Here is a 12,150-nt window from a genome sequence, read left to right as displayed (position 1 = left end):
TGTTTAGGCGGCATGTTCTGTTTTAGAAAACTGCGTTGACTGACTGGGAAGGTTGGTGGATTTCAACTAAATAAATATTGTGTAAACAAGTTGGCATCGGGCAGTTTTCACATCTGCTTCAGACCGCAACCAAGAAGAGCTCGCAGCCCACACACACACACACACACAGAGTCGTCACTCCCGCTCAGAAGTGGCATGTCTCCTGGGTGTACTTATCTGAGCTCCAAATTGGTGGAGCATGTCTGTTTTCAAGTGCTTAACTGTGATAAAACAGTTACGAGAAAACATCAGTGTTCGTATCATTAAAAAATATCTTTCCCAAAGCAACTCAATGCTGCCATTAAGCCAATAGCCAAATATTTAATCCATGCAAAATAAAAAATAAGCATTTTCCACTTCCCACTTTCATTTTCCACTTTGTTATCGGACAATTAGTGTTTGTATTGGCACAATAGTGAGCCCATAAGGCTTTGTACTTCCCCAACAAAGTGTCCCTGCTGCAGATGCTGCCAGCTCAGGGCTGTTTCCGACAATGAGTAGATCATTACTACCGATCAGTGTGACCCAGTACAATGGAGCATTCTTATGTTGGATTGTGCAACTAAGAAAGCGGCTCTGAGAGTTATTCTAGCTTAGTCAGGGCCCATAGTGGTGTGTGTGTGTGTGTGTGTGTGTGTGTGTGTGTGTGTGTGTGAGAGAGAGAGAGAGAGAGAGAGGCGGTGGGAGTGTATGGTTTATGCGTGTGAAAGAGAGGGAGAGAGTTGTGTAATCTGTCCATTTTGTGTCTCCTGTCTCTCCCCCCGGCCCCCTGGCTGCCAGGCGTCACACCAGTTTATAATAAGGACCCAAAAAAAGTTGTCGAGTGAACGGACTGAAAGAGAGAAAAAAAACGGAACCCTTCCCACTCTCCAAAACTCACGGGGAGTGACTGTGACAGGAGGAAGGGGACAGAGAGAGGGGGGGAGAGAGAGAGAGAGCTGAAGAAGCCTTCGCAGAACTTCATCACATTTCTTTCAGGACTGCACGGATCGGAACGGACCACTAGCCAATAACTAGACTGGACTGTTAATCAATAGCGGTGATTAGCAGCGGAGTGAGATCTGTTGTGGGAGACTCTTGGAGGAGCATGCGGCTCAGTTTACTATTCAGGTAAAACGTTGGCTCCACACAGCTGCAACCTGCTGCCTCTCTCAGTCTGCTTGTACACAACACCACATGGGGGGGTTGCATCCTCCTCTGAGCGGCCACGGTGTGTATGTGGACTGTGGAAGAGGTTTTTAAAAGTTGTTTTTGGCGAAGTTTTGGCTTTTACGCACGACGCCTTCTTGTTACGCACCGGGCGCTGTGCAGGATGTACGACAGGAATGTACCCGACGGCATCTGGGTTTAGGTTAAGAGTTCCCTCTTTCTCCTCAGGGCGGATTTTTTGAGAGTTTCCCCCTCTGTTGCATATCTCTCTCTCTGTCTGCCTCCCCCTCTTCCTCTGTCCCCGCGGCTCTGAGTTTATTCTACAATGTGCCACTGTAGCGGCCAGGGAAACGTGGACCCGGGTAGGGGGTCGTTACTTCGGCCTGAGCGGCTCTGTTGTGTCGGACTGTGCGGGACCTTTGTCTGTTTTTCGGGGTAGTTATGTAGTCTGGTGTTAGGGAAGCTTCCAGAGACCACGGCGGTGCACCACACTGGGAAGAAGGGACCAATTACTCTGACTACATGTGGCCTGCGGACTGGTGATTGCGGTGATGGTTTGGTTCTCGATGTGGGCGCTGTAATGTCATCTTAGCAGATCGTTTAGTATCATGCTGAGGCTATTTTCTTGGCAGATGAAGAGGTGGTGTTCCACTTGTTTCCAATACACTTGTCTCGCAGTTTCATGGGGATTGTTTTGTGAAACCATAAGTGTAGACACAACAGCTGATTTAAGAAAATGTACATTTCACCTCAAAGCGAAATAGGCTCAATATTAAATTCAGTTACTTTTTCAGATGCACTGCACACTCTGCTCTAGTGCTTCCTAGAGTAGTTTCATGTCAAATTAAAGGACACTAACCCAAAATTAAAGGAGACATTCAACACCATCCCACACCATAAACCACATCCTTTGAACATCAGACCTCAAATAAAAAGTACCTCACTGTACACGATGATTTTAGATGTTGTGACTGATTGCGCCTGCAAGTGTGGTAATTGTGTGTGTGTGTGTGTGTGTGTGTGTTAAAACCACATCCCCAGGGTGTGTATAGTCCCAGAGAGAGGCATGTGGAGGGAAAACATACTTGCTGTTTAAACCCATTAGTTTGTTAGTGCCTCCCAGGCTTCCCCAGATTGATTGAGATGTTTGCCTGTGAACCCTGAAAGGAAAAAGAAACGTGTGTCAACCCCTCCCTTCTTTAGTGGGAAAGAAAGTGGCATAAGTGGTTGCTAAAGTACAGTTAGGTCACTGGAACATTCGATAGGGTGTCCACTCAACACATTCAACACTGCTGTTAAACTAAATGTACATTGAAAATGGAAAAGGTTGAAGAGAGTTGATGCGCATTGGACAGAGAATAAAGAAAGTCTCTGTGAGTTCGCTCAGCGTATACCAATTTAACGTTTAGGTCATGGAACAATTATGTCCTTTATAAAAGACCTGATTCAACCTGCTGATGTTTAAACTCCTGCCACGTTGTTCACCCTCTGTTCTCCGTCCCTCCAGGCTCTATGTACTGTGGGGCTTTGTGGTGGCCACGACCTCCGTGACCAAGGCTGCCAAGAGGAAGGTGAGTCATCAGCTCATTATGAGTGAGATCCACAGACAACAGCAGCTCTATAGAGAGGGGAAAGGTGATGACAATTAAAGGACAGATTCACATTTTTTGTATGTCATATAAGTATGTCAATCTGACAGGCCCACATGTACATTGAAAGAGTTATTGGACCCTGCCCTCCCCTCCATACCGTCTACGAAAACACAAAGAGGGGATTTCGTACTAAAAAGACTGTAACTTTGGAAGATAGCCACTTGATTTTACTAACTCAGACTGCTCAAATCAGCTCCAGCTGAACTTTTGTTAACGATAACGCCGTCTTTTTATGAGCTGCTGTTAACAAACACAGTCTGTTTTCAGCTTTCAGATGTCAGTGCATTTTTCAGATAATCCATTTAGGTTATTAAATGGTTTATTTAGCTTAAAGCTGCTATAATCAATATTTTATACTTTACTGTTTCGGTTCGCTCTCACTGCTCTCATAGTGTTGTTTGGACTCAGGCAGCTGTTTTCAGAGAAAAGACTCTGATACACCCACTGTACACTACCTGCTCATCACCAAACAGCAGACAGACTCAGTTCGTGACTAGCTGGTGAACATAGTGCCGCATTTAGCAGCTAAGGAGCCAGATATTTCCCTCAGCAGTGAAGACCATAAACAGAGCTAAAAGAGAGAGAATATTGGACTTGCATTCACCAGATGGCCTGAAACACAACAACAAATTAATGCTTATATTGCTCCATAACTGCTGGATGTGTAAATAAGCACCTGTTTGCCAAAAAAAACTTGGTGATGATATGTCAACTTTGTGTTCAAAACTTGTTTCTGCTGCCCCTAAGTGGCCAAAAGGTGAAGTTCCTCAACCTATAGATGAACACTTAATCCTTCAGTTTATCTAATAAATCTGTGAGCCTCTCCGTCGACCTTTGTGTCTGACTGTACTCTGCTGTACATGTACACACTGTATATCCAGTATTATTGAAGTAAACACATCCTGACGTCCAATACAACAAACTTTCTCCTACTTTAACAACTTATTTGCATAATTGTACTTAGTGCCAAAGGTGTCTCTCTGACGAGTCATTTTCTCTGACGGTCTTAATATCAAAAAAGAAGACATTTGGTTTTTGTCCCCGTCTCTACCTGCATGTACATATAGGCATGTCAGTGTTGTTTTAAGGCGGGTGTAATAAGAGGGGACACAGAATCTGTCTGGTTCAGGCCTGGTAGTACAGTGTCGCAGGACTTTAACCAGTAGCTCCGGAGGTCAGCGGTGGCTGCTGCAGGGTCACTGCACGGGGCTCATTAATGCTCCCAGTTATGTGGCAGCTGTGTGTTTGATGTCACTCATTACACCAGACCACACCTCCCCTACGGACACACACACACACACACACACACTCAGAGTCATTAGGCTTGTCTGCCTCGACTCCCCCTCATCTCTCTCACCTCTTTCTCTTTCCTTTTCTCCCACCCTCCCGCCATCTTACCTCAGACAGAGACAGGAACTTTTTAAATCTGGATAACACAGTATCAGAGCACACAGGCAACACACATAGAAAGACACACACACACGAGTACACTGCTTACACCTGTCCTCCCTCTCGTCTGCAGTTTGTACAGTATGTTTACTTGCATATTTCTGCCCATGTACACACACATTTACACTCCCAGAGAGAGAGGAGAGAAGTGGAGCGAAGATTTATGTTTTGGTTCTTTCTGAATGGAAACTTTTGTTCAGCTCTCATGTTTGCGGGTCTGCCAACCAGGCCAACGCTTCAGTTATGAAATGAGAAGAGAAACATTTATCTACAGCCGCAGAGGAGGACATCAAAGCCTGACCTGGCACCCACATACATGCACTCACACACACACACACACATACATACATGTATATATATACAAACACACATGCACAGCCAGATCAGCCCCAATCTTGTCATTTCTGCAGCACATTCATATGACACCAACTCCAATGAATTTATCCATCTGCTCATAAGCTGCTGGCAGGTGACCGAGTCTCCTTTAAGCCTGAGTGAACTATGAAAAGTTTGGGATTTATATTTTGGCCTCAGAGGAAGGAAACTCACGAGACTGCAGCTCATCAGTGGACTCAGTTACTGTGAAGAAATAAGTCCTTCCAGAAATTTTGGATTTTGCAATGGCAAAGTTAAGTACTTCTTTAAAATATTGCCATGGCTTGCAGTTTTTAAGTTTTTTTCAGTAGAATTAAGGTTACAGTCGGTTGTAGTGCACTTGAACATTCAATTAAACTGACTTTATAATTTCCCTTATGTTTTCATTCAGCCCTAACATTTTGAAACAGTACAAAAAATACTGAGACCTGACTTTTGAATCAAATTTTCACGAAATGCAACACGAAACCAAGAACTTTTTCAATGCTTTCTCTTAGAGTCAAAAGAGATGCAGCTGCTGGATTAAACTGAGGACTCCCCGCTGTTTTAGTACAGCGGACCATTTTTTAAGAAACTTAATTTTATTTATCTTGTTGTGGTTACTAGATAGAAAAAAGATAAAGGTACAGAGGTTCAGAGGTACAGGTGGTGGCCTCACACTGATTTCTTGTACTGCTGAATGCTGAAAGGTGGTGATGATAGACCGGTTACCTCATGAACAGATGACCTTTTGTTAAAAACCAGTATATTGTTGTCGCGTGACAAGGAGTGATAAGGAAAGATGTAGCACTGACAGATTCAAGGTAATTACCTCAAAAATAGCCTATAATGACTCATAAGAGAGAGCACTCCAGTTCCAGTTTCTCAAATGTGAATATTTTCTGGTTTTCTTAGTTTTATAAGTTAGTAAAGTGAAAATGTTTGAGTTTTGAACTGTTGGTTGGACTCTGGGAACAAACATCTTTTGGCTATTTGCTGACATGCTATGGATCAGCAATTAATCGATGACTCAAGGGGAGATTCATAATAAAAATGATTGTTTGTAGAGCTGAAGCGATTAGTCAGTGTATCAATTAGTCAAGCAACAGAAAAATAATTAGCCAATAACTATTATGATAATCAATTAATAATTTCAGTCATTTTTTAAGCTAAAATAGTGAAAAAAATGCCAAATATTCTCTAATTGCAACTTCTCAGATGAGAGACTTTTTAGGTTTTGGACTTTTGGTTGAACAAAACAAAAAACAGTAATAAAATGTGTGTGTGTGTGTGTGTGTGTGTGTGTGTGTGTGTGTGTGTGTGTGTGTGTGTGCGCCAGGTGGCAGGCCGACGGTCCAGACAGGTGTTTGAGGCGGAGCCTGTGGAGGGGGTGTGGTCTGTTTGGGGGGAGTGGTCCGAATGCTCTCAGACCTGCGGGGTGGGCGTCTCACAGAGGAGCAGGAAGTGTTTACCTCCTCCACCCCCCCAGACCCCTCCTCTCTCCCACTCTCCGCCTAACTGGGCAGGCTATTTGCCCGGGGGCATCGGAGGTCCTGTCATATCACCTGTGCGCCCCTACTACCCTCCTCGTTACCCCGGGCAACACCCGCCTTATCACGCCCCTTCGATCCCCACCAATCACAACCCAGGATTGTCGCTGTATCGGAATACCAACGCCGGGGGAGGAGGGGCTCCTGTACAGGGACAGGCCAATCCATCTCCTCCTTTTTACCAGCCAGAATTCTCTCCAACCAATCAAAACCATGTCCCCGTTTACCGATCGCCCTACCACGCTCCTTCACACGGCTACAACCAGCCAGCACGGATCGTCAGGAGACCGACCAATCCAGGAGCAGTGAGGGCTGGAGGAGGCGGGAGCAGAAGGTCGGTCTCCTCCAATCGGGAGGGTCTGCCTGCGAGGAGGTGAGTGAAAATGGACAATTGCAAGACAATTAGAGTTTATCACAGATATATCAGTATCTGCGTATGTGCTGATAAATAAGAACTTTCAGGACAGAAATGCAAAGGATATGTTTGAGGTGATGTAGAAACAGCTGTTATATTAAATCAATCTCACCACAAGGTCCACTTAGTGGCTATTCTGGAGCTTTCAATCATATCACACACTTGTGTTCCACTTTTTCTGAGCACTTCTGAGAAGTCCTTGAAAAATGGAAATTCCCATGAGAACTAGGCAACTGCATCTGCTGAGAAAGACGGTGTGATTTGATGGAAAGCTCCAGAACGGCTGCCGAGTGGACCTTGTGGTGAGATTGTTTTTTCAACTGCTGCTTCGAAGGTCAAGAATGAAGTTGAATCTCAGTTGTTATATAGTTTACATGTCAGAGAGCACTGACAAGTTAATTCTTCAACTTTAAAATGTCCCACTCAGTACATATTTTGGTCACAATTCTTGATTAATTAGATTTCCAGAATCCTTATCGACCAATAAATTATTATCAGATGTTTCTAACTCAAAAATATTGATATTGGTGTAAAAGCCAGCATCAGTCAGGCTCTAAAAACAACAATCGTCAACATTGCAAGTGTTTTTTCAGTGGACAATACCAAAACACTGATTCAATCCCTTTCCAGTTAATGGAAGCTTTTACATGTGCTTTGCTAAGCAGCCCGAGTTGGTCATTTCCAGGAAAATGACTCCAGCACACAGGAAGTGAGTTTTGCCTCGCTTGCAGTAGCAACAGTGGCTTGTATAGAATAAACAGAAGAAAGTACAAGCTAAAAAAAATGCCATTGACCTCTGAAACAGCGATGACTTCTCAACAAAGACGTCACCAAAATAAAAGAAAATGCTGATTCCTCAGAGTACCATTTGATGTGCATGCAGGATTCATTCAGGTGCCATTAGTTAAAGGGCTGACATTGTTTAGGCATTAGAGGGGGTTTGTTATGATGTTTTGAGTATTGGGAGTTGGAGTTATGCCCATCTGTGCCGCTGGTATCTGCTGAGTTATTACATCATTACTTCTGGTTTTTGTCATACACTCTGCCCACTCTCACGACTGATCCTGCTGGCTCCATGTCGGTTACGATTATGTTGGACATGTAACATGAGCTGTATTTGAAATGTGTCCTGTCTTTCTCTTTATATCTGTCACTGCCTCTGGCTCTCTCTGTCCATCTGTGAATCTTCTTCCTTTTTTCATCTCTTTCTCTTTGACTCGCAGGCCTTCAAACATCCGTCCAGGTCAGTTTGGGTACGGCAGGGTCCCGTTCTCTCTGCCTTTGCATCGTCCCAACCGGCAGGCTCGCCACACTGTCAACGGTACAGATGCTGCAACACCAGCATCTGGACTCGCCGTCAATGAAGACAATGCAGAGAACAACAGGAGAGAGGAAGAAGACACAGGAAGTGATAGAGAAGACAGGGAGGCAGGGAGGGGTGAGGAGGACGAGGAGGAGAGCACTGAGGCACCTGCTGCTGAGGAGTTTCCCACAACCACCACCACAACTGGCAACCCACACCGCCATGTTGACAGACCCTCACACACCAATACAGAGCATGGGAGGCCAAGAGGGCGAGTCCCATCCACTCATCACTCTCACCTCTCACGCTCCTCGTCGCCGTCTCTCCAATCCAACCGCCACAGGTTTGACTGGCACTCCGTCACCGCACCGCCTCCTCCCGTGTCTCCTCTCTCCCGCCCAAACTCCCCTGCCGCCGCTTCACCCTTTTCCACTCCTCTCCACCGCTCCAGCCCCGTGCACAGAGACAGGGAGCACCACCCAGGCTTCAGCCCCCAGGTCCCACCCGCTGGTAACATCTACCCACTACAGCACCCCCACATCCCACACCTGGGAGGCGAATCAGGCAGGGATGGAGGAAGAGGAGCTGCTCAGGTCTACAGATGCTCTGGGCCGGAGAAGGAGTACCGCAGGTGCTTCTCGCAGGTAAGATCTTCACCCATAAACCCCAGAAAGAAAAGAAATATTCCACTTGATTTACTGGCTTCACACCCTCTTAATCCCTTTTATACCAGCTCCTCAGCGCGTATGTCCCCTGCTCACCTCTGCTTTATTCAGCCTGCAGTCATGCTTGATTTATATGCATGCCGCGTGTTGAAGGGAGCAGTTAGGCGGCCATAAAAGGAGGAGTTGAAGGTCAGCAGAGTGTATTTGATAGGTAGATCATTCCCCGGCTCCAACACTAGCTGGTTGTCTATGAGCACTCGGATGGAAACTGACTGCGAGTGCCTCCACTTCGCCAAGGCGTGTGTGTATTCTGGGTCACAACCAGAATACACACCTCCGTTGTGAAGCCGCACACATGCCTGTATGCATGTGTCTTCGCTTGATATCATTGCCACTGATTGCACATATGTGTGAGTATGAATATGTGATAGTTTGTGTGTGTCAGCGGCACAGTGTGTATTGATGAAATGTCCTGTCTGGCTCGGGGCCTGCAGTGATGATTGGGGTTGCGACCTGCACCTCTTAGTGCAGCTCAGCGCGAGCATTATCAGTAGCAAAGTAAGCATATGTGCTGCCAAAAAGAGCAGTCAGAGACACAGACAGGCCGGCCGGCTCACCTTCAACACACAGGTGAGAAACTGAGGTTGACTCCGCAGTAACTCAGGTTTCACTGAGACAGGAATGCCACGCTTGATTTCACTCAATTAAATGTGAGATTGAGAGTGAATATCATCGATAAAGAGTTTTATGCAGTGTGTTTTATTTATCAGATCCTATTCACAATGTCCCTTAATTAATGTATTGTCAATATTCTGTATCTATTGCTATGGTGGAATATTTTAAAGCATAACAACCAGGACGTTAGTCGTTTTTAGTTTAGCACCTGACCTGGCGAACATGTGACACATTCTATATATGTTTATTAAAATCAGCTGCATCAGCCCAGCGGTATCAGACTTGGCTAGCTGCACATTTTCCACTTTTTGCAAAGGCTGCTTCAAATTAACAGCCGGCTTTTCACACAATCTTCCACCATCTTTGCCATTTTTCAAACATCAATCAAATATTCTTGTCTCTGGAGAGAGCGACAGCATGTGGAAAGTCACAGATTTCAGCTTGAATGTATTTTTGTTTTCAAGCGCAAGCACAAAAATGTAACACCTGCAGCATCTTCCTTTGGTCAATAAGTGTGAACTATAACTTGTGGTAACTATAGGGCTGGGGATTGAACCTAGATACTCTTTTAGTAACTTCTGACATGTGCGTGTAGCACCAAGTACCCAAAACTGTCCCGTGTGGAAGGTTGGCACTGAATTATTTGTCTTGTTTCTTTATTCTTTGATTTCATTTTCTTTATTTATATTATTATTTTAGGACAACATACATTAATCTACATTCCTGTAACTGTGCCAGTGTTAGCTAGCCGGCTAATTGTCAACTGCAGTCCTTTGTGATCAGACAAATTTTACACTATATTTTATTTAGTCCTTGTACTGCTGCATTTAACACATTTAACACGTTTATGTTAACAAACTATGGTATCGATGGTAGCTAGTATTGGTTATCTAAAAAGCTGAAACAATACCAAGACAATAAGAAATACATACAAAAAACAATATGACGTCACATCTCTCTTGGGCTTATCAGAGTGCTATTCAAAAAAACGCCAAAATGCAGCGGTGAGAAGTATCATTCCTGCTCGAGTTTCATGAAAGTCGATCAACCTTGTGTGAGATGTGGCACATGATGGATGGAGGGACAGACAAATGAAATAAACAGGAAGAAACTGATCCATAGTCTCTTTTTAAGATTTGATCATGGGGACAAAAATACAGAGAGGGACATGTGACCGGGTTATTTATACCAGCATACCACTTGTAGCAAGGGAGAGTGTAGGAGGAGGTGATAAGATTGAAGTGAACAAGTACCACACACACACACACACACACACACACACACACACACACACACCCTTATACGTTTTCACTCTCACACATTATTTCCACAACCGGCTCTCATCGAGTGGAAGTACACACTTGAATTTGGGGCCAGGTTGGCACTCTTGGGCCCTTGACTTTTCTCTCTTTAGATAATAATTTGGCAGCCTCTCTTAACCTCTTTCTTTCTTTCTTTCTTTCTTTCTTTCTTTCTGTCTGTCTCTGCCCGGCTGTGTGTGATAGTCCCCATGTTAAAACAGATTTAGTAGCTGGCAGAGTACTTGCCCTGTGTGTGCCAGGAGCGCTAATAGCAGTCCTGTGATGGCTGAGCCTGACTCATTGGGTTACATATTTACCCAACATTAGCCTCTGCTTTAGCCTTGTTTGCTCCTGCAGTAAATTGTTGGTCCACATTTTATACGTTTTATCATTGCTTAAAGGTAGGTTTAAGTGCTGATGAATGCAGGGCTTTGCCCAGGCTTGTATGTACTGTATATATGTGTGTGTGTGTGTGTGTGTGTGTGTGTGTAATTGAGGGAGTGAGCCAGACTGAGTGTGACACATCCTATTATCTATTAGGTGTGTTTGTCATAACACACCGCGCCTGAGGCCCATCACAAGTGCTGTTGGCTGTGTGTATGTGTGTGTTTGTACTGTTGCGTAGAAGCAAGTGGGGAACCAAGAGAGGGACAGAGGAAATGAGAAAGGCAAAAGGGGAAGCGTGTGTGTGTGATGTGTGATGTGTGTGAGAGTGTTAGAGTGAGGGTATAAAGGGAGGGTGGTAAAGGAAGTGACGTGGTTAAATAGTAGTAGTGAAAGAGAGTACTGTTTTTAGAAAATCTGCACACAGTAGTGGGAGGGTGAGCTAAAGGGCAAGGGGAGAGAGACGGTGGGGAGGCAAAGAAGAAATGGAGATGAAGGCTGGTGAGCTGAGTGTTTAGGTGTGTATGTAAGGAGGCTAGTGGAGGAGACAGAGGAGTAAAGAGAGGGAGGGTCAGCAGCAGCAACAACAGATAGAGCCGATGGAGAGAAAAATACAAGAGGAAGTTTGTGTTAGAGGAAGAGAGGGATTTATGGAAAAGTGTGTGTGTGTGTGTGTGTGTGTGTGTGTGTGTGTGTGTGTGTGTGTGTGTGAGCACAGAGTGTAACAGGAGGCGAAGTTATTCTGTCAGGGGGAGAGGGGAGGAAAAGGTGGAATTTGAGAAGAAGGTGCCTGAAAATAAAAAACACAGAAGAGACACACCAGCACTCCTCCTCCTCCTTTCCTTTCTTTCCTCAAGTCTTTCACCCCAAATTCTCTAAGCATTCCCTCTCGCTTTATGTCCTCCTCAGAGTAAATATTTACCAAGAATCACTAACAGTGCATGCCGCTGCCACAGCAAGTGAGGCGAGATCAGAAGCATGTGGATTTAAGATGCATGTTGGTAGCAGTTCACCACACGGTCTAGTAAAGCTCGAACCCAGAAAACACAAGGGTGTACTTTTCAATGGGGACGGGGGGGGGACATGTTCCTTTCACTTTTCAAAATCCTATTTTTGTACTCAATATGATCTCTCTGAATATTGTCCTTTATATGTGACCCTACCAGCCTGGACACCACAGGCTGCTGCTACCCACCTAGTATAATTTTATCACA

At 44.8% G+C, this 12,150-nt stretch overlaps 1 protein-coding gene across 1 annotated transcript in view; it reads left to right on the top strand.

Moving 5' to 3' along the window:
- The first annotated feature begins 989 nt into the window (after positions 1–989).
- The window catches only part of adamtsl4 (ADAMTS-like 4), a 33,942-nt gene continuing 22,781 nt past the window's right edge, over positions 990–12,150 (top strand). The window contains exons 1-4 of the mRNA XM_070912098.1: positions 990–1,149; positions 2,696–2,759; positions 5,983–6,566; positions 7,832–8,555. Coding sequence (XP_070768199.1) covers positions 1,127–1,149; positions 2,696–2,759; positions 5,983–6,566; positions 7,832–8,555 — 1,395 coding nt within the window. The 5' untranslated portion in view covers positions 990–1,126. The remainder of the gene's footprint in view (positions 1,150–2,695; positions 2,760–5,982; positions 6,567–7,831; positions 8,556–12,150) is intronic.

This window comes from Enoplosus armatus, chromosome 9 (assembly GCF_043641665.1).
Source record: "Enoplosus armatus isolate fEnoArm2 chromosome 9, fEnoArm2.hap1, whole genome shotgun sequence".
Lineage (NCBI taxonomy): Eukaryota > Metazoa > Chordata > Actinopteri > Centrarchiformes > Enoplosidae > Enoplosus > Enoplosus armatus.
Note: the sequence above shows the minus strand (reverse complement) of the source record. Positions and strands in the feature narration are given on the sequence as shown.